This window comes from Podarcis melisellensis, assembly GCF_964234715.1.
Source record: "Podarcis melisellensis genome assembly, chromosome: 1".
In the NCBI taxonomy this organism is placed as follows: domain Eukaryota; kingdom Metazoa; phylum Chordata; class Lepidosauria; order Squamata; family Lacertidae; genus Podarcis; species Podarcis melisellensis.
The window spans coordinates 16,966,711-16,988,964 of record NC_138528.1 but is presented as its reverse complement, the minus strand read 5'-3'; the positions used below and the strand labels follow the sequence as shown (position 1 = coordinate 16,988,964).

The 22,254-nt window shown below is 42.3% G+C and overlaps 1 protein-coding gene across 7 annotated transcripts in view; it reads left to right on the top strand.

Moving 5' to 3' along the window:
• The window catches only part of EVL (Enah/Vasp-like), a 146,632-nt gene that overhangs the window by 4,404 nt on the left and 119,974 nt on the right, over nt 1-22,254 (top strand). For 4 of the 7 annotated variants that reach the window (XM_081910664.1, XM_081910660.1, XM_081910663.1 and 1 more), the window contains exon 1: nt 13,955-14,170. The exons of 1 other annotated variant lie outside the window; for it this stretch is intronic. In XM_081910664.1, the coding sequence (XP_081766790.1) occupies nt 14,148-14,170 (23 nt within the window). In that variant the 5' untranslated portion in view covers nt 13,955-14,147. Of the gene's footprint in view, nt 1-13,953; nt 14,171-22,254 lie in introns of those variants that run through there. 2 more of the 7 variants (XM_081910662.1, XM_081910661.1) reach the window with 1 other exon arrangement.

The following is a 22,254-nucleotide window of genomic DNA, read 5'->3' as shown; positions in this document are numbered from 1 at the left end:
CTTAGGGGCAGAGAGGGAGGGAAGTGGACATTGCATAACTAGATGTTCTATCAAATAAGTCGGCGATGTTATGAGCACAGTGAAGAAGAAAAATAATCGATGAGGGTGGGAAGCAAGCAAAATGAGGTGCCAAGTGGGAAGAAGCTTCTTGGGATGGGATTAGCTCTTTGCTGTGTACACACCACAAACAGTTCACTTCTAATCCGGAAGCACATCTCAAAAGTACACAGCCAGCTAACAGACCTTAACTTTCTCCAAATTGGAACAGGCTCAAAATAGTTCTGAGGTGGCTCAGGACTTCATGGCTGCCATGACTTTCCTAACATGCCATTGGCCCACACTGGACCTTGTTTTCACAACTGGGCAGGAAGAGGGTGATCCAAAAGTGGGGGAGGGGGTGTTGACACCAGTCCCTTGCCATAGTCAGATGCTGAGATTTAGGCTTTCAGCACCTTTTCTCCTCTGCAGAGGCAGGGGACATGTTAGGATGGTCTGCCCTTGGAGGCTGATGGAGCCAATGGGTTTCCAATGGTTCTGGAGGATTTTCTGGCTGCTATCACTGGTGCTCCTGTTGAAGCTCTGGCTGACTTCTGGAACATCCAAATGGCTAGGGCTGTTGACCCTGTGCCTGAGTGCCTGCTACCACTTGGTCCTCTGGTATACTCCAGAATTTAGGAAACAAGATGGGAGACGGCTTGAACACGAGTGGAGGAAAACTGCAGTTGAACATTGGTGGGTTCTCATCAAGCGGTGGCAGTAAAGGCATCCAAATTGGGGCTTCGGCCCAGTTTTTGTACAGAAACTGCTTTGATCACCCTGTAGGATGACCTGTATTGGAAAAGAGAGACAGGGGAAATGCATCCTTGTTCATTCTCCTTGATCTCTGAGCCCTTTATGTCCAAATGCCATTTTCCCTGATGGGCTGTGTGTGTTTAGTGGAAATATTTCCTTTTTCTTTTAAATACTCTGATTTCCTTATGGGGTAAAGCGCCATCAGTGTTCAAAACTCCCATCGTTCTAGGCACATTTTGCAACGGGATTTCTTTAGCGTGAGCAGTTTCTGAGCTCTGTGCCTAAGATTTCATATTTAAAACTGCAGAGTGGAAGGAAAGGAGGAGCTTTTTCTGCCTCCCCACTTCCAGCTACTCTCTGAAGACTGGAGAAGAGACCCTCTTAGGAATATTAGGGGGTTGGGCAGGGGAAAGACCATGTGAAAAATGAACATAATATTTTAGCTGCAGTTCATTCATTTTCAGCTTTGTATTCTTGTTATCAAAAGCGCACCTAGACATTCAATTGTTGTACCCATAATCTAGGTTTAAGGTGCCATTCAGCTCCTAGCTTTCAGATTTCAGCTTCTAACACTGAGGGCCAGGTTATATATGGAAATGTAGTACATTGAAAGGTCTGCTGACTCTGAGTTAAAGCAATGAGTTTGCCTTATTGAACATTGGGATGCCTCCTGCACTTTTGCACGCTACCTGTTCTACCCTGGTGTGATCCCTGTCCCACGAATGACTTATTTCATAAGCAGTGCCTGCCCGGGTCAGATTAAGTCCCAACAGGTTGTTGCCTGTCCTCCTCCGCTGTTACAGAATGTCTTGTGCACATCATCCAGCCCACTGCTAATTTATTTACCTCTGTTCTTGAGCTGCAAGAGCTTTATACACCAAGGCGGTACAGTATTTGGGAAGGGAATGTCCTGCCCATTTAAATCTGCAGCCAAAGTGTTGCCCTGATCCTCCTGCCTACCAAACATGGTAGGGCTGCAAATACCCAAGAATTTATGCAAGGTACTTCAAAGCAGTGGTGGTAGTAAATTAAACCGAAAGAAGAGAGAACCAATGCATGAGCAAATATTGTTTACTGTAGCCAATCCAGAATTGACCAGATTGCAAATGTTCTTGATGCATTTGGCCAATTTAATTGGGCTTTTTTGGGGGGGGGACAGGGGACAGAGAGAGAATACCTCTTGGACATATACGGTACATGCCTGCTTCTAGAAAGCATGCTTGCCACTACAGTGTTTAGTTCATTCTGCTTTTTCTGTTGTATGCTGCAACAGCATCAAGAACAGACTGTAAACCTAATTCAGCTTGTAAAATATCAGAGAAATGGGGGTGTCTTTACATTTCAAACCTGGCTTAGCTGAATTATGGAGCAATAGTTTGCAATCCTATGGGGTTTACTCTCAGAGAGGTTAGCAACAAACTTGAGTCTCATTAACCTTTGGTGGGCTAGTTTGCATTTGGGCCTTCATCTGACTTTGTAGAGCTTGAAAACATACAAGAGCAGTCATAGACAAACTCGGCCCTCCAGATGTTGTTGGACTACAACTCCCATCATCCCTGACCACTTGTCCTGTTAGCTAGGGATGATGGGGGTTGTAGTCCCAAAACATCTGGAGGGCCGAGTTTGCCTATGTCTCTACAAGAAGTATTAAATTGGTGCTGATGTAAGTCAGAGCAGACTGATGGATAGGACAGCCTAGTTTATGTTACCTTTTTCCCATCACAAAACTCCTTCCATGTGCTTGATTGCATAACTACTTTCAATGCCAACACCATCAGCTGTCTTGATGAAGCCACTGGATTATCCTAGCCACATGACACAGACATCCATATGGAGCATTATAATCTACCGTACCTTATACAGGCCATGACATTTATTCATCTAGCCCAGGACAGCATTGCCTGTTCTTACTGGCAGTGGCTTTCCAGGTTTTTGCAGACCAAAAGTCTTCCACATCACCAGTTACCTGCTTCCAGGAATTGAATTTAGGATGGTTTGCATTCAAAGCACGCACTCAGCTACTGAGTTATGGCCCCTCCTCCACTGATATGGCATAGGAGCCATGCATGACTTTGCAGCAGCAACTGTATTGCAGAAATATTGTATGATTTGGGCCTGAGAAGGTTAAAGGTGCAATATTCAGTATTTACCCCTTTTACCTTGGAGGAGAACGTCAGATAATCTCGAAAGTCTTTACTTGATGATATGGGATCAATTGTGCAATTGGTTTTTATACCTGTAAACTGCTTAGAAGCCTGTTTTTGCATTAAGTGGCATGTAGCTCCAGGGTTGTGGGACGTCAAAGACCTGCTTCTATTTCTGTAGCAGGGTCCGTACCTCCAGCCCCCTAGAGCTGCCCAATTAGCATGAAAGGGGAAATTGTTTAGCCTCTGAGAATATATATCCTCACCCTTTATGCTGATTGGAGCCAATCAGAGCGAAGGGAGGAGGGTCGGCCACTGTGGATTGGCTCCTAGGGCCACTCTGCAGAAAGTGCATGGGAAGAAGTTTGAGGAGGAGTTGTTCTGCATGCTCCAAAGCTAAGCTTGTAAGAACGTTGAAAATACAAGTTAATTTAAGTTTCAAGAGAATAGGGTGCAAGTTCTGTAACATACCACGGAATACCAAGGAGAATACAAAAGTCACGCCAAATAAAGATATTGGCACACTCCAAATCATTTGTTCGAGTACGTGCACAGAAAACAATAGATCTGAAATCAGTGCTGAGAACTGTATTGATTTTTTGCAATGCATCCCTAATTATTGTTGAATAATCTTAGAAGACTGTAGAATCTTAGAAAGGTGTGCTGGGGAGGGATGACTATGGCTAGCAAGACAGGAGCCTGCACTTCTGAATTTGTCATTACGCTACTGGTGGAATGTAAATTAATAATAATATGGAATAAATGTTTACAAGCTGGGTATAGGTTAATCCTTCTGTGGCTGCCTTCTGATGCATAGTTAGGCACACCTGATTTTTCTCTAGTTGGCAGAATTTAAGGAAGCATTATTGGGCTTAGGGTTAACAGCCCCTCGATGCCTGTTTAATCAGCCTCATTTGTATTACATTTTCAAACTGGCTGCCCTGCAGAACTCAGTATTAAAATAATAGTCATCATCATCGTCAACTATTATAAAAGCTACCATTGAGGGGCAGCATCAAGCTTTTTTTTTAAAGGAAACCACACCAAAAACCAATGGTTTTTACAGTGATAACACACAAGAGAGAAAGAGTACAAGCAAACAGCATAAGCAGATAAACAATTGCCTCCAAATTTAAAAGCATTGTGATAACAAGGTGGGTGTGTTTGGGTTGTGGAAAGCTGTTCACAGGAAGAAGATTATGCAGTTGATCCCAGAGACCTTGTAGCTGACAGCAGGATCCTTCCCTTTGATCAGAACTGAGCTATAGAACTGAAAGCAGTAATGAAGTCAGCTAATGCTGTGGCATTAATACTAGAGATTAAAACACTGGCTTGGCTTTAGCACACAGGGATTTAATGAAAGCCAAGGGAATATTTCCCTTATGTTGCATTTAGACCTGCAGGAGAGCAGGTTTCAGCAGAGGACATCTTCTACAGCTGAGAGCTAGGGAAAGGAAACCATTTTTTAAAAATTTGGGTGTTGTCTTGTCAGTTTTTAACCGGGCACTGAGAAGCATTGAAGGACGCATTTATGTGCTGGGCAACAGTACTGCAGATGCAATTCAGGGCAAGTAAGTGTAAACTTAAGGGGGGGGACCCACACTGGGGCAAAATGATGATAATAATAAAGCCCCAAACCACAAAATACACTAATGGGCTTTAAATAGGCTTCAGTTTTCCAGGAAAGAGATATGGAAATCCCAGTGCAAAGTTCACTAAAAATGTGAAATATGTACTGTGGCAGTGTAAATAGTCATTTCAGTTTTAGGACTTCTTAAGAAACAGATTGGAAATCAGTAGAACACACATTTTTAGAATTATTACGTTTCTACTCAGAAGTGTGTTCATTATGTTAAATTGCTCTTACACCCTAGTAAATGTGTTTTAGGATTGCAGCCTTTTCATATACAGTTGTACCTTGGAAGTCAAACCCCTTGTGAGTTGAACGTTTTGGCTCCCGAACCCCCCAAACACGGAAGTGAGTGTTCTGGTTTGCTAATATTCTTTGGAACCCGAATGTCTGACATGGGTTCCACAGCTTCCGATTGGCTGCAGGAGCTTCCTTGGTTTCTGAACATTTTTGGAAGTCGAACGGACTTCCGGTATGGCTTGCGTTCGACTTCCGAGATATGACTGTATACAACACTTTAGATCAGCCTTTCTCAGCCTTGGATCCCTATATGTTGTTGGACTACAACTTCCATCATCCCTAGCTAGCAGGGCCAGTGGTCTGGGATGATGGGAGTTGTAGTCTGACAACATCTGGTCTCCCAAAGTCAATAAATACTGCTTTAGAGAGTACCAAAAGCAAAATGAAAATAACTGTTAAAAACAGTATGATACCGCTTTATATTTATAGTGCGGATGGGATCTAACTGAACAGGCCAAAGTCCACTCCCTGCTTTAAGGGATGATGTGGGTTCCCTATTACTGTAGTAATGATCAGAAATTTCCCCTCCCACCACTGATCTGATCAGTTAGAATCTAATGTTCCTTCTTTGAACAAAGGTTTGACGAGAATGGTAGGTTAGGCTTGACTTCCTCGTGGGATGATCAAAGGAACTGTGATCAAATTGGAACTCTATTCTACATATGTCACCTGCAGAACAGGGAATTTTTGATTACCAGTGCCCTAAATATGACATAATGCATTTGCCGAGAAGGCTCTTGCTGTTGCCTCCGAGCTTTAAGATGGAACATCTGTGGAAGGAAAAGCAACAGCAGAGCAATACAACAGATATACATTATGCACTTGCTTGTGTCAGTGTGTACCTGGTGAGTTTTGTTGAATCAATAAGAATGCAGAACGAGCACACCAAAGCCCGTAGGGACACGTTTTTAGTAAAGAAGCAATTCACTACAAATGAATGAGAACTGGAGTAGGGAAACTCACTGGTAAATTGTGTTACCTTTGCTTAGAAAAATAAATGGCGATGAACACATTTGCTCCAGCTGTTCTTATTCAATATCTTTATTTCATAAATTTCATATACTGCTTGATTGTAAAAAGCCATTTACAAAAGGAATAGAATAATAAAATTATCAGTAAAAACAGTTAAAAACAACATGGGGGGAATCAATCTCACTGATAAACTAAAAACAAATCAAATTCCTGCATTTCAGGGGGTTAGGCTAGATGACCCCTTGGGGTGCCTTCCAAATCTACAGTTCTGTAATTTCATGATTCTGAAACGCACACCAGCATTCTGCCTACTGGGGCAGGCTTGTCTAAACAAAAAATGGTTTTGACATGCGTCAGAAAGGGTAGAGTGAAAGTGCTTGCCTGGTGTCAGACAGGGAGTTCCAAAATGCGAATGCCCGCCACATTTGAAGACTGATTTCTTACAGATGCAGGATGAGAATTATGTGGCACTTGTAACAGTGCCCGTTCCTCAGATGAAAGCGGTTGAGTGTGTGCAGTGGCATAGCGTGGGTTGCCAGTGCCCGGGGCCTCCTGAAGGGGAGTGGGTGGGTTGGAGGGAAACGTAGTACGCATGCGCGTTCAACTCCCTGAGAAGGCTCTTGCTGTTGCCTTCGAGCTTTAAGATGGAACATCTGTGGAAGGAAAAGCAACAGCAGAGCAATACAACAGATATACATTATGCTCTTGCTTGTGTCAGTGTGTACCTGGTGAGTTTTGTTGAATCAATAAGAATGCAGAACGAGCTCACCAAAGCCCGTAGGGACACATTTTTAGTAACGTTTTTAGTAACTTGTCTGGAGAGGTCACTTCCTGGTTCACATGGAGAAGCAGTTTTCAGCAGAGCCCAGCGCACAACTGTACACAACTTGTTGAGTCAGCACCAGGTGTTGAAATTTCGCACCCCTAACAATTTTGCAACCGCCCCGTGGGCCCCTGCCCATGCTATGCCACTGAGTGGCTGTAGAAGGAGTAAGGCAATTCTGCAGGTAAACTGGTCCCAAGTTGTTCAGTGCTTTATCGTAATAGTAGTAGCTTGACCCAGTGCTAAATTTGCAACCAGTGCAGGTCTCTGAGCACAGGTGTTATATGCCGGCAAGGTCTCGCTCCTGTCAGCAATTGCACTGCAGTATTGTGGGCTAACTGCAGTTTCCGGGTCAAGCAGAAGGGAAGCCCCACATAGAACACATTGCAGCAGTTGAAGCTTGGTGTTATCTGCACCATGCTGTAACCACCTCAGCTATCCTCCATTGTGTACACACTGACCGCTGCCTCAGGTGGGTCTTTCCCAACCCTACCTGGCGATGGCAGGTATTGAACCTGGGGCCTTCTGTATGCAAAAGCACTTTCTCTTGCCACATGAGCTACAGCAGACAAAAGGAGTACGGGGCCAGAATTGTGAGAAGATAGGTCAGGCCCTGACTCAAATGGGAATAAATGGAAGCTCTGGTCAGATGCAGATTAGATTCCATCAATACGCACCTGTGGCTGCTTATGAAGGCATACTGGAAACTGCAGTTGATCCTGAAAATAGTAGCAAGGATGTTAAACAGTATTCACTGACAGATAACATGTCTCACTAGTCCTGAAAGGACTTCGCTGGCTACCAGTTGGTTTCCAGTTATAGTCCAGTTTATTATTATTACTGTTAATTTATTAATGGCCTTCTAAACCACCACCTCAAGGTGATTTACACATAAGGTAATTAAACACAGTTAAAAACACAAAAACAAGAAATACATTTATTTTTTTTTAGAAACCCTAACGGAAGTGGACACTCATTTATCCACCTGGGACAGTGTTTTCCAAACTTGGGTCTCCATCTGTTTTTAGACTACAACTCCCATCATCCCTAGCTAGCAGGACCCAGTGGTCAGAGATGATGGGAATTGTAGTCCAAAAACTGCATGAGGCCCAAGTTTGGGAAATGCTGAACTGGGGAAAACGTGCTGGAGCAAAGATGTCTTCACTTGTTTCTGGAAAGTGCAGATAATGAGAGCCTCAACAGGAATGCTGTTCCATAACACATGGGAAGCCACACTAAAAGCCCTGCTCTGAGCTGCTTCTGAGATCCTTGGAACTTGGCAAGCATAGGAGCCAACTCCTAGGGGCTGGACCCCCAATAAAATATTTGACGGGCATTGCCATTCAGATGGTGTGCGTGCACTGCATCATGTGACCTCTCAAGTGTTGGCACTAACCTGTGAAACCCCCAAAGTCTGGGACTGGCTTTCCTGGAGGACCCACCCTGTTATTAAGATTTTGACCAGTGGCTTTGCTGAGGAATGATGTAAAACATGGGTAGGCAAACTAAGGCCCGGGGGCTGGATCCGGCCCAATCGCCTTCTAAATCCAACCTCCAGACGGTCCAGGAATCAGCGTGTTTTTACATGAGTAGAATGTGTCCTTTTATTTAAAATGCATCTCTGGGTTATTTGTGGGGCCTGCCTGGTGTTTTCACATGAGTAGAATGTGTCCTTTTATTTAAAATGCATCTCTGGGTTATTTGTGGGGCATAGGAATTTGTTCATCCCCCCCCAAAAAATATAGTATGGCCCCCCCCAAGGTCTGAGGGACAGTGGACCGGCCCCCTGCTAAAAATGTTTGCTGACACCTGATGTAAAAGAAGACAGAATGATGGCAGCCCACAAGGAAGCTTTGCTTTAAAAAGCATTTTTGTGTGGGTGGGTGGGTGTTTTTTTGTTTTTGTTTTTGCTGCATACTCCTGTCCACTTAAGAGGGCAATTCACTTGAACACACAAACGCGCGCGCGCACACACACACACACACAAAGTTCTTCATTTCTCCTCAGGGCGGGGGCACCGTCTTCCCAGTTTTAAAAATACCAGTAGATCATATATTTCTAAACAGTTAGATTTTTTCACCCCATGAGCCGATGACAGTTTGTAGGGCTTTAAAGGGATGAGCTGTTTTAAAATATAAGAATAAATTCCCTATATGGAAAGTGGTTCCAGTCTTGGCTGCCTTTGCTGCGAAATATTTTGGCTTCCCAAGACAAAAAAAAAGGGGGGGGTGAAAGCCTCTTCAGTGTTTGTAGAGATCTGATGTCTACAGTTTTCCTAGGATGTCTTTCTACTTATGGTCTGGCAACGGGATCTGAGGAGTCAAAAGCAGACACAGAGTTAAGCTGGAAACTCTGAGTGTCTCGCTTCTAACTTGAAAGTGTGTGTGTGTCGTACGAATTTCTGACGGAAATGTCACCTTAGAGACTCCTTCGCCACACGCATTCCAAGAGCAGCAAAAAAGTGGTTTTAGGGTTAACACTTGAAGTGCCTGTGCCGTTCTTAGCTGTAGGAGGCTGCCTTAGCCCTTCTAGTTTAGCATTTTAAAATCTTAATAGCTAGAATGTTAGAAAATGAGACTTTGTGTATTGCTTTGAACTCCATATTGTGCACCAGACTGTACGATTGCATGGTAGCTCTACAGAAATGTGGGCTATGATTTGGCAGTATCTCAGTTTCTCTCTCCCCACAACTGCCAGCCACCCCAGTGACTCACATGAATGAATAAAGCAAGGCTTACCCAGTTTCCATGTGGTTTTCTGGGTCTGCCGTTAAAGTACTGGAGAATAAAGAACTGGACGGTGAATGTTTGTAACCTTCCAACATCCCCAAAGGCGCATTCCTCCGCCGTCTCCCGGGACACATGGATGCCAACCAACAACGAATGATTATATTGCACATAATATTATTTATTTATTTATACAGGTTGTATTAAGCAGACCAAAATGCACATCCAGTTGGCACATTTAAAAACCTAGGCAACCCAAAATGGCGGTGGAGCCTGTTAGCTATCAGCTGGGCTCAGTTGATGTTTATGTATTAAGTCATCTTATTTCAGTGTCAACGTGTTTAAAAACCAGCAGAACAAAATATAGACAACATGAAGAAGGGTGGGTGTGGGCAGAGACACATACATGATCTTACATTTTCTCGGTATGTCACATTAGCGGTTTGTTTGCGGTGTTGTTCAAGGAGGGTGTGGAGTGCAATGTGCATTTTCATTTTGTTTCATTTCTCCATTCCCTTTTATTACTAGAACCAGCATTTGCTGATCAAGAATTTAGGATCCTTCCTCTTATTATCAGTACAGTGGTACCTCAGGTTACATACGCTTCAGGTTACAGACTCCGCTAACCCAGAATTAGTGCTTCAGGTTAAGAACTTTGCTTCAGGATAAGAACAGAAATTGTGCTCTGGCGGTGCGACGACGGCAGCAGGAGGCCCCATTAGCTAAAGTGGTGCTTCAGGTTAAGAACAGTTTCAGGTTAAGTACGGACCTCCGGAACGAATTAAGAACTTAACCTGAGGTACCACTGTATCATTTATTATTTAGTAATTTTGTATACCGCCCTTCGTCCGCAGACCTCAGGGCGGCTCACAATATAAAGCAGCCTTCTTAGCTGCTGCTACTGCTGTAGCGACCAATTTCTGCTTTGGATTAATGACCTGATATGGAGGACAGGGCGGGGATGGCAGGACTGTTGTCTGCGGCCCAGGTTTTATTTATTGTCACGGTGTGTAATAAGGTGAAACCTGAGAAACAGTGCAGCATACTAATTGATACCAATAAATTAATCAAACTAATCAAAACATCCAGCATACTAATTGATTTTGAAGGATCTTCAAGTTTAATTTTGAGACCTCAGGGGAAATTATCCCATTACTTTCCATTCATCCTTAATTACCATGCAGGAATATAAAAATGATAGGAGGACAATGAGGTTTTGAGGCTTCACAGGAACACGGGAAGCTGAGTCGGCATTGATCCATCTAGCTTAGTATTGCCTACACTGACTGGCAGCTGCTTTCTGGGGTTTCAGAGAAGGGTCTGTCCCAGTTCTACCTGGAGGTGCCAGGGATTAATCTTTTGCAAACTTTTTGTGTGTACAGCTATGGCTTACAAATAAAATTATGCATGTATATATGTAGCCATCCTTGTGTACCGATTAGACACAAAGGCTGCTAAAAATTACATTAGGAAATCATTTTACTGATCTTTATTCATGTGGACGATATGGTGTTGCATAATCTGCACATGCTAGGGAGCACTTTAATAATAATAATTAATGACTATAAATTACACTGTTAACCTTCTGTAGGTTGGAGACTATGCTTGCTTTGGAGGCAAGCCTCCTTTTGGTCTCACTGCGGAGACGTGTAGTTGAAATTTAAAATTTAAATGTTCCTTAGAATGTTCATGCAGCCAGACTTTTCTTATACAGGAAAGGTCCTTTCTGCTCCAGCTATTCAAGAGACGGCGCAGATTAGTTGACAGGACCAAGACTGTCGCATTTATCTGTTTTGCGCTCACAAATACAGTCTTCTACATGGGGTGTGGGAATAGGCACTTTAGTTCTGTGGCAAGTAGAGCTGAAATTAATTTACTCCATTAGATCTGCCTCAGTGAATTTTGACAGCAAGTGCATTCTATGGGTGGATGTATATTTGGAAAATATTTGACACTAAACTTGCAGTAGGAGTCAACATATGACAAACCTCATCTATGGCAATTAGTGTTTGACAATCTGGCCTGTGAATGCAACAAGGCCAACCTCTAGTAGTGTCTCTTTTTTTGTAGATGTTTTCTTATTTTTATAACTTGTAGCTTATTTTTAGAACTAAGAACTGGTATACGAGATTGCTTTGTTCCTCCTCCCTCCCAGTCTATTTTCCTTTTGTGTCATGTCTTTTTAGATTATAATTCCAAGGGCAGAGGCTACCTTTTCTTTTAGTGATTTGTGACCTGATCTAGGAGCCTTTTCCAGCTGAGGGGTGGGATAAAATTTCTTAACCAACCAAACAGAACATCACCTGAATTTCTAGAGAACTAAGGGAATTTTTCACCTCCAAAGCATCAGCCTATGAACGCATCTTGTAATTATTCGGGATTAGTCACTCCATGTGAGCAGATTTGGGGAACGCCTAATTTTGTAACCTTAGCTCTGGGGCATACCAGAAGGTTCTTGGTGCCAAGTCATTTGCTTCCCTTAGAACTGGCTTTCCAATTCCATTGGCTGAAGTAAAGTGCTAATTTTCTTTTATGCCTTTTGAGTTGGTCATACGCTCTGAGAAAACATATCTGAGCAGAAATAATGACTTCTGTGAAAAATGAAAAGGCTTAATGATGGACTTCCCTGTTCCTCGAAAGCCAGAAGGGACAACCTGCCGCGTCCAAGGTCTGGTTGGACTCCGACTCTCATCAGCCCCTTCCAGTTTGGGCAATGTTCAGGGATGATGGGACTTGCAGTCCAACAACCCCTGGAGGGCTGCTGTTTAGCAAAATGCGCACAATTGTTATTCGATCTCAAGAGGACAGCCAATCTCAAGATTTCTTTGTTTGGGAGCCTTTGCAGTTAAAAAAAGAATGATATCCGTACTGTAGTGTAGACATGCACTTGGAAGACTTTAAATGGACATTAGCAGAAGGTGTGGCAAGAATCCTGGGTTGTGACTTCTGTTGGGCCAAATTTTGTCCCTAACGTGCTTCAGAGTAAATAAGTGAGGTATTGTTTTCAACCAGCTGTTACTTATTTGTTTGGAAGTACAGTGGTACCTCGGGTTACATACGCTTCAGGTTACATACACTTCAGGTTACAGACTCCGCTAACCCAGAAATAGTACCTCGGGTTAAGAACTTTGCTTCTGGATGAGAACAGAATTTGTGCGGCAGCGGGAGGCCCCATTAGCTAAAGTGGTGCTTCAGGTTAAGAACAGTTTCAGCTTAAGAACGGACCTCCTGAACGAATTAAGTACTTAACCCGAGGTACCACTGTATCCTGGAAATGTTGCTCTCGGTGCTCCCTCCTCCCTGCCCCTCTCTTATCTTACAATACATTGCCCTTTCTAATTTTCCTGTCATTCAAAATGGCTTCTTCCCCCCCAGGCCCTCCTGCCACTTGCGCTAATGTCATTTTTTTTAGTAGCAAGCCTTGCTCATGTTTCGGCGCAATTTCCCTTTTGTTCCCATGACCCCATGTTGTCTTCTGGCCTAGAATGTTCCGCATTGCTCCTTGCTTGGCGGTTCAAGCATCGCCGCTAACACGCTTCGATTCCCGAGGCCTTCTTCCAATTTCCCTTAGCCTTGCTCCTCTCAGTTTTATTTTCAAAACGTGGCTTCGTTGTTTTGACCTTTTTCTCAAGTCACGCCATCTCTTCTGCTTTGGCTGTATACCACAATAATACCTTGACACGCTAAGAGCCAGAAGAAGCTCTAGCGACATTTGAAAATGGCGGTTTCTAGGCGGTGACGTGGAAGCAAAAGTGTGTTGTTGAGCAAGACTTCTATTTCTTCAAGTGTCTAGCTGCTTTGACAAGTGGGTTCAACTTCCCTGGTGTGAGGAAAACAGGAATCTGGCTGGTGATACCATTGGTCCTGAAGGTGATACCATTGGTCCATCTAGTTTAGTACTGTCTACACTGACTGGCAACAGCACTGCAGGTTTTTAGTCAGGGATATTTTCCAGCCTTCGTTGGAGATGCCAGGCGCTGAACCTGGGACCTTGTGAATGTGAAACATGAGCCTAACCCCTGAGCTACGAGCCTTTCTCACAGATAACGGTTTGCAATATTTGCATAACCAACATGATCTGTCTGTCTCAGGAGACAATAGAGGAGTGCACCTTTGGGCAAGAAGTCAAACTGTTGGTAGGTGTGACTGTTGAGCCCGATGCAGGAGAGACATGTTTTGTTGCAGCTGGGGCAAGTGAAGTGGTCCAGTTCTTCTGATGCTCTGTGTCCTATTGATTAAAATCAGCAGGAGTTAAAATACGCTCAGTGTGGACTGCAGCGTTCCCTTAGTTTGCAGAGGGTGTAATCGGTGCAAACTGTTGAAACACCAGCACCACCTTCCACCCTGTCTTGCTTCTTGTTCTGTGAATAAATTCATTGTCCACATTTAGAATAAAATAAAAACCGTCCATCAAAATCAGATACGTTAACTGTCGTGCGTGCCAGGTTCTCTACGGATGGCCCTGATTGGGCTTGAATAATAAAGATATCAGCCTGTATTCTTGGAGTAATGCTGCATTAATCAGACTTGCTGGAATGATCACATGGTATTTTATCGCCTTTCCCTGCGAGCTGCTGCTTGTCAGCAGCTGGTTGAGCTGCAGGCTGCAGGCCAGTATCTGCAGCCTCCTTTCTCCCAGAAGCTTCCCAGCACACAGCTCTCAGTTATGTCTGCAGCTTGACCAACTAAATGTTTCTCCTGCGCCTTACGGAGGGGATTTTGCAGACCTCAGAGGCCTGTGCATTATTCTTTCCTGGGCCATGTATGCATTTGAAGAATTCAGGTAGGCTCTGCGTAACAGCACGACCGGCTCTTTTCTTTCTTTTTTTTGTTCTTGCAGGAATTTTGCTGTGTAATGTCAGGCTGCTTGTACGGCCGCAAAAAGAAAAAAAGGGCTTCTGAGTTGTAAAAGGGGGCCTTTTCCCTCCGTGTAAGAATCGTAGCCCTTCTCCAGTGCCTGGGAGGTGGGTGTGTCAAGGATGAGCTGCAGGTAAACAATAGCTAACTGCATGATGAAGTGCAGAGATGAGTAATAGCTTCTAATCTAATGCCTCATTCGGATTTTTTTTTAAAATCGCTTTTGCAGCCTGAAACTGCCAAGTATAACCTAGAGTCATAAACATAAAAACATGCTCTTCTGCTGGGAAAAATGAAAAGTATTTTGTTGTTGCTGCTGTTTTTAGCTCATGGCAGATGCTTCTCTTCTGGTTTTTATTCATTTATTCTTAAAGGATAGTTAATTTTGTGTGGGCTGAAATATAGTTGCTTGGATGGAGCATGTATGGAATTAGGCTGGGAAGCTGTTGCTCAGTACATACGGTATGTCTGCTACTTGTGGTTTCGTAGCTGCAGTATTTCAGCAAAACCACTTGGTGAAAATAGAATGCTCTAGATATCAGTAGAGGTGTTGCATTTTTGGTGAGATTTTAAGAGGTGCAGAAAGATAATATTTTTTATTAGTGGTATTAAATGCTGTGTTCTACATAATTCTTTTTTGAGAAATGGAAGGGGGGGCTTTGGTAAGTCGTTTCTAACTATTTTCCTTTGCAGCCCTGCAGATTTTAAAAAAATGCATATGAAACACAGTGAATCCTAGGCTTGTTCTTACCTGCAACAAAACAATACAGGGATATGTTCAATTTTCTGACCTTCATTGGCCTTTCACTTTGTGGTTGCAAATAAGAAGGAAGCTCACCCACTTTTTCTTCTTCTTCTTTCAAAGCTAATTGGTGAAGATCATGGTGGGGGTGGGTATCATTAGCCGCTGCTCTTGTTGTGCAGATGCCTTCATTATAATGTTATTTCAATAGTCGCATACTGCAAAAAGCTAACTTGAACCTTATTTGCATGGGAGGTGGGATTTGATTAACTGAAGACATCATCCAGCTGAATGAGAGGAGGGGGTTTGCTGCTCGCAGGCACTGGTGTTAAAAGCACTGTTTTCCTGCTAAAACACATTTTAATGTCAGGCATGTCATTGTCACTGTCATGTTCGTGTTCATTTGGCTGAGGTGTCCCTGATAGCAAAAAGGATGATTAACAGCATTTTGTTCTCGATTGGTCTTGAAAAGTAAGCGGTCGTTTTCTGCACAGTGCAGGGTGGGTGGGTGGGGGGAAATAAGAGAATTTGTGCTATTTTTGAAACATGGGATAATACTGTTTTGGGAGCAGGAGGAGGAGGAGGAGGATTTTGGCAGAAGCCAGTGCAGTGCTGTGTTATAACTGCAGTTTGTAGCATTGTTAAGAAAATGCTTGCAAACCTTGAAGAGGCCAATTACTGTCACCAAGTTAAGCTGCAAAATGTAGACGAGGCAGCAAGCCTCGCGTCCTTTTGTCTTAGTCATTCTGTGCAGATGGGAGAGCAAATGATGCAAAAGTGATTTTCTTAATGATTTTGCGATCAGGTTGTCACGCAGATACAAGGTTCGTTTTGATACGCCGACTTGCAAAGGGCATGGGGGCACACTGCTTTCCATTGACTGTTCATCTCAAAGGCATTTCACTCGAGGCAAGCTTGAACTTAGTAGCCTTGAAGTAACATGCATGTCATGCTTTTGGATTGTGGCTTTTGGGTTCCTTGCATTATCCTTTGTTAGGGAGGTTTCTTTTGGAAAACAGTGCCTACTTTTCCTAGTCACCGTGCTTGGCATGTAGAGCTGTTGCTATGGCACTCCCTGGATATAGCAGATTTGTTACTCAGGCGCACTGTTGATTCTTTTAACGTGGTGGAACTTCTTAAGCCACGCAGAATTCTTCACGCGGAATGGGAAGGTAACAGTAAATCTATCAAAGCAAGTGCAGATGGTTATGAAGGGAAATGTTTCTAGTCATTTCACATAAACAGCAGCCCACTATGAAAAGCACATGAAAAACATGGAACAGCAGCCAACTATAGATTTTAACAACCATTGATGAACTAGGGGACTTCCAAATTATTAGCCTTTTACACCTGAGCTCCAAAGCCAAAACTCCATTAACTGGATTCTAACTGTTGCACTTTGAGGGGCAGGTACAAACAGACCACATAAACCTTCCAACTGGCCTAGTTTGTATTCCTGCCGCCTCAAGCAACAGGGTAGTATCCAGTGCCAAACCTATTCAGGGTAGACCCATTGAAATTAATAGACATGGAACAGTTTCTTTCCTTTAGTTTTGGTGGGTCTTCTAACCTACTCAGAGTAGATCCATTGAAATTAATAGGGGATGGAGCTACGGGTCCCCTGTGAGGGAAGGTGAGTAGATGGCATGATAGAAGGGAATAAAATTATGCATTGTGTGAAGAAAGTAGATAGACAAAAAGTTTGTATTCAGTTAACTTCTACTCAGAGAAGACCCACCAAAACTAAAGGAAATAAACTGTCCACTAGATCTCTCCTGGACATCCAATGAAGAAGCTGAATGTTGGGAGATTCGGGACAGACAAAATAAAGTTACTTCTTCACGTAGCGCAAAGTCAAGCTTATGTTGCTCCCCAAGGAGCAATGGCCACCAAATTAGATTTCTTTATAAGAGGATTGGAGAAATTCATGGAGGAGAAGGCTTTCAATGGCTACTAAGCCTGGTGCGTTCTTTCACTATTGGAGGTAGTATATTTCTGAACGCCAGTTGCTGAAAACAGCACTCAGGTCCTGTTTGCAGGCTTTCTTGGGCAACTGACTGAGAACAGCATGCTGGACTAGACAGGGCCTGATCCAGCAGGGCTCTTCTTCTTATGTTCCCTTCTCTGAAGTTCTTCCCATTTAGGGAACGTTCTGACGTTTGTGACAGTTCTAAAGCATTCGCAAGGCAACAGAGCTGTCCCCTTTCCGACTATAACAATAACAAGCTTGGGAATTTAAGGAGTTAAACTCGTTGGCATTTGATGGTGTCAGCGAAGGAGAGATAGCAAAAAGTGTTTTAAAAATAAATGGTGTCTGGGGTTTTGCAGATGTGGGTGCTATTTTTGAACAGTGTTTGCTAGACAGTATTGTCTCGGGCTCTGCCAGCCCACCATTGGCACTGCAGTTGGTGCAGTGCATAAAAAAACATTGTAGGGAATATTGAAAAACCGTGCCGTCTACAAGTTGGTAGAATGCAGTATAACGTTTTGAAACCTGTTCGAGCTGCAATCGGAATGTGGTTCATTCCCTCCTTACAAGTGTTACCTCTGGCACCTTCTATTATTGCAGTGTATTTTCCAATATTTCCAGCGCTTTCATTTTTCAATATCATTATTACTACTGCAAATAAGGGCATGTCCCTTCTTGACAGCTTTTAGGCACACAAAATTAGCAAACCAATCATATATTTCCACCATTCGTCCTAAGGAAAACTTTTTTTGTGTAAGTGAAAGCAAGCGAAGCATTGCACAAGGAACAGAGTGAGTATTGCGCTGCATAGGAAATACTTGAGCTGTATGGTGTCAGCGCTTGATGCATCTAAGAAGGGGCCTTGCTCCTGCAGACTAGGTGGATCGTTTGGCAAGATCAGGAGCTCATGCAGCATATATATGTGTGTGTGTATATTTGGCTTACATGACCTTATTCCTTTCTGGTAGGGTAGAGTATATCAAATTTTGTACCTTAGGAAAAGACAGTGCAGCCTCTTCCTTCCTGCCCGGTGGCAGCCCAGTATCAATCAATCAATCATACTGATCAATCAATCAATCATACTGTTGTTGTTGGGCTGCATGCGGCTTCATGAGTTTCAGAGGCAGGGACCGGCTGGATACTAGATTTCATAAGCTACCACATTTCATCTTGTTTTGTGAACATTTACTCTTTATTTTACTTTTGCCTTCAGTGGCTATGGAACTTGAATGCTCCAGCATATATCCAACCTTTTTCAAAATGGTGAAAAAGAAGTTGGAGCACCCCATTCCCTCCTTTACATTTTTTGTAAACCTTTTTCTTAAAAATATATATTAAAAAATGTCTTTTGCTAGTCCTTGGTAGTAGTTGCTGCCTCCTGATATGGAAAACCAGTATTAATGTGTCCATGTACACCTATTTGTAAAACGTTGGGGTGAACAGCCAGACTCTCGCATGAAAGCCAGGCTATTCCCCATCTGCCAATTATGTTGTGAACGGATATAACTGTGTTTATATTCAAATGAGACATAGTCAAATGCCACATTAAGGATAAATATGACTAGGAGGCTTTGTGTTTTCTGGAGTTGCAGGGAGGTTTTGAATGCAGAAAAATAGTCCTGGAAACACATAAGAATGTTGCTTTAGCAAGTTCATAAAATATATTCAGAATCTTGGACTGGAGGACCTTTGAAATCCTACTTTCTGTACAGTGGAACCTTGGTTCTCGAACTTAATCTTTTTTTTTAATAGATTTTTTATTCAGAATTTAAACAAAACATATTATCTTAAAACATATCATCCTTTATTTTTTCCCCATTTCCCCCTCCCCCTCCCTCCCATAAAACAACCCCCCCTCCCCACCCCACCCCGACTTCCCTCAGTTCCAATCACTGGTTTCTCTATAATTGCAATTCTCTGCATGTTACAAATTTGTATAAATCCTTAATTTGTCTAGCTGTTTGTTATCAATAAAAAGTTTGTGAGTGTTTATTCAAAACCTGCCAAGGAGTCCAATTCACTTTGTTGCGTCTTTAGGTACTTTGTAAAAGGTTCCTATTCATCTTTAAAGTCACAGTTATCCTTGGTCCGTAGTTTATGTGTCAATTTTGCCAATTCTACATAGTTCATCAATTTCTCTTGCCATAATTCTTTAGTCAGAGTTTCCTCAGTCTTCCATCCTTGTTCTCGAACTTAATCTGTTCCGGGAGTCCGTTCGACTCCTGAAAATGTTCAAAAACCAAGGTGTGGCTTCCGATTGGCTGCAGGAGCTTCCTGTATTCAATCAGAAACTGCGTAGGATGTTCAGCTTCCGAAAAACATTCACACACTGGAACATTTATTTCCGGGTTTGCAGTGTTCAGGAGCTGATTTGTTCGGGAGCCAAGCTGTTCGGGAACCAAGGTACCACTGTATTGGGTACAGAGACTGATAGTTGTTGGTGAGGACAAAGTTTGAAAAAGTTACTGTGGAGCGCGCACAGCAGAACAATGAACTAGATTTCACACGACTGGAAGAAATTTAAAGACTATTTGCAGAAACACTGTAAAATTAATGAATGTTAAAATGATGTTGGATTGAAAATAAGTGGTATTAGCAACAAAGCTATTAAGAATATGCAAAAACGAATTGATAATGGATGGAAATATAGAGTTGTAATATGTTAAGACATAGAGTTAAGATAAATGAAAGAGGGTAAGGATTTGCTGATTTGATTATGTAAATGGGAATACAAGAAGGGGAGGTGTGAGGAGGTCAAAGAAACAAGCAAATGAGTTTAAAGCTATGAAAAACGGATTTGTTTTTGAATTTTTTCCTATTTTCTTTTTGTCTTTTGTATGTTGTATTTTTATTTTCTTTTTTCATGTATTTTTGTATTCTTGTTTTTGTAAAAACTTAATAAATATCTTAAAAAAAAAAGCTTTTACACAACCTTTTGCACATGGGAGTAAACTGAGACTAAGCCATACATTAGAAGAACAAGGTAGAGACAAGGAGCACTTAAACAAGGCTGTGTACACATTGCTATTTGCTATGGCTCCAGTGTACTCCTACCACTGGTATTTGAAGCTGAGTACACATGATATTAGTTGCAATCCATATGTATTCTGTAGTTTATTGAGAAGCACTGCTATACTTTGATGTGTTTCCCCCTCAAACCACCTTCCATCTGATTTGGGAACATTCGAGACAGCTGTTGCGAATGCGCAGATGATAGGTTCACTGAATTAGGAAACAAAATCAGGTAATGCACATGGAATGAAGACATTCCTGCCCTCCTATCTGGTGTGCACAACAGCATAAAAAAGCGACTTTAAGCACAACAGCAGGAAACATATGATAGCCAGTGAATTTTCAGAGTTCACGGCAGAAATTCAGAGCATATTGAATGAATATAATACAAGTCAACTTGAACAAAGGGAATGCATACAATACCAGTCACATCTAAAATCAAAGTTGTAATTAACTTTTTTTCAGGTGACTATGCTTAGGAAGCAAATGTATTTTCGCACACAGCTTTTTGGGCAGGCTAAAATTAGTAAGTTTTTAGTCCTTTTATTTCTAAGCAAAGCAAAGGAAGTGTATGTAGGCTTGCCACTAGTTCCTTGAAAAGGTGTATTATAAAACTAGAATCATGTAATTGTAGAGCTGGAAGGGACCCCAAGGGTTTTCTAATCTAACCTCCTGCAGTGCCGGAATCTCAGCTAGATCGTATATGTCAGATGGCTATCCAACCTCTGCATAAAAACCTCCAAGGAAGGAGAGTCCACCAATACATACCTACACACCACCACCACAACAACAACAACAACACCCTGCAAATACAACCTAAAACTAATGAAACAGCAGCATAAAACCATATAAAAACAGAAATCAAGGGAATTCAAACTCATAAAACAGGGTCTGATCTTATAGGTCAGGGAAATCCTGGGCAAAAAGGTGTGTTTGCATACAACATCTACAGCATGTTAGATGATGATGATATTTTATTTCATTTTATTTGTACCCAGCTCATCTTTACCCTGCTCCAGCTACTCTGGGGTCTTAATGTCAGACTCTTTCATAAGGCTTGCTGCCAAGTAAGCATGCATAGGATTGCAGCCTAGCAGAACTTTACTGAATTACCCCCTCCAAACAAGTATGTTAGTTTCGACTACTTTGGACTATGTTTCTAAAGAGAGAGACGAAAGAAAGAAAGGGCGTGAGAAATTTATTAAGCCATGTAGCATTAAGATGACATATTTTATTTTAGTTTTGTTTACCAAATGTAAGTCAAATAATCATGTTGCACAAGATCAGTTTGGGGGAGGGGAGAGAAATCCCAGGATCTCTTTTTTTTGGGGGGGAATTTATGCAATTTATAATTTTCCAGAAAACTCACCGATGGAAACAAATAAGGTGAGATGAACAAATTTTAGAGTCCAAATAGTCAACTGTCATTTGATGCCCTTCTGCAAAATGAGGTACAGTGGATGTCTCTGGGACAAAAGGACGGGGGGGGGGCTTTTGGGGGGGCTCTTCCTGGCAGTGAAGTATTTTCAGGCTGTGGACTACCTTGATTGACCTCACCTGGCCAGTGGTTCCTCCTAGACAGGAATGCTTCTTGCTTGGGCTGGGATCTTATCTGCTCATTCTTGCCTACAGATGGGGACAAGGTTTGACGTCCTTACTAGATTTGTGTTTGTGTTTCTCTCTCATACACCCAGAATGCCAATTTTTTTGAGCAGCTCCTAGGTCAAATTTGCCACTCTGTTATCCTGAGCTTCAATTCTGCGCACGGTTACGTTTATATAAATAGCTGGTCAAAATGTGTGTAGCTGTGTGAACGATGTCCTTGACTTAGCTGCTAAATCGTGTATCTATAGGTGCCTTTGAAAAGCTCAGAGTTTGCTTTTTGCGAAACTCAGTATCTTATCTATATGTAAGCATTGAAATCTGCAGGGTGTTTGAGGGTGTCTTCAGACTGTCTTTTGTTTGTGGGAGAGATCTGAGCACGTAGTGGATCTGTAGAATTGCTCAATTAAAGTGGATTAAAGCTCTTGGGTTGCCCTATCACAAAACATCCCCTTTTAATTTTTTTTAAATGATGTTTTATTGGAATTTTCAAAGTAAGACAATAACTAAGAAAAACATAAGAAAAAATACAAAAATACAAAAACACAAAAAGTATAAAAATACAAACAGTTAACACAGTAAAAAGAAAAAAAGAAGAAAAAGAAAAACAAATACCAAAAATTCCCTCTTTTCTCTCTTCTTCAAATAACTTACTTTCCTGACTTCCTCACGCCTCCCTTTTTTG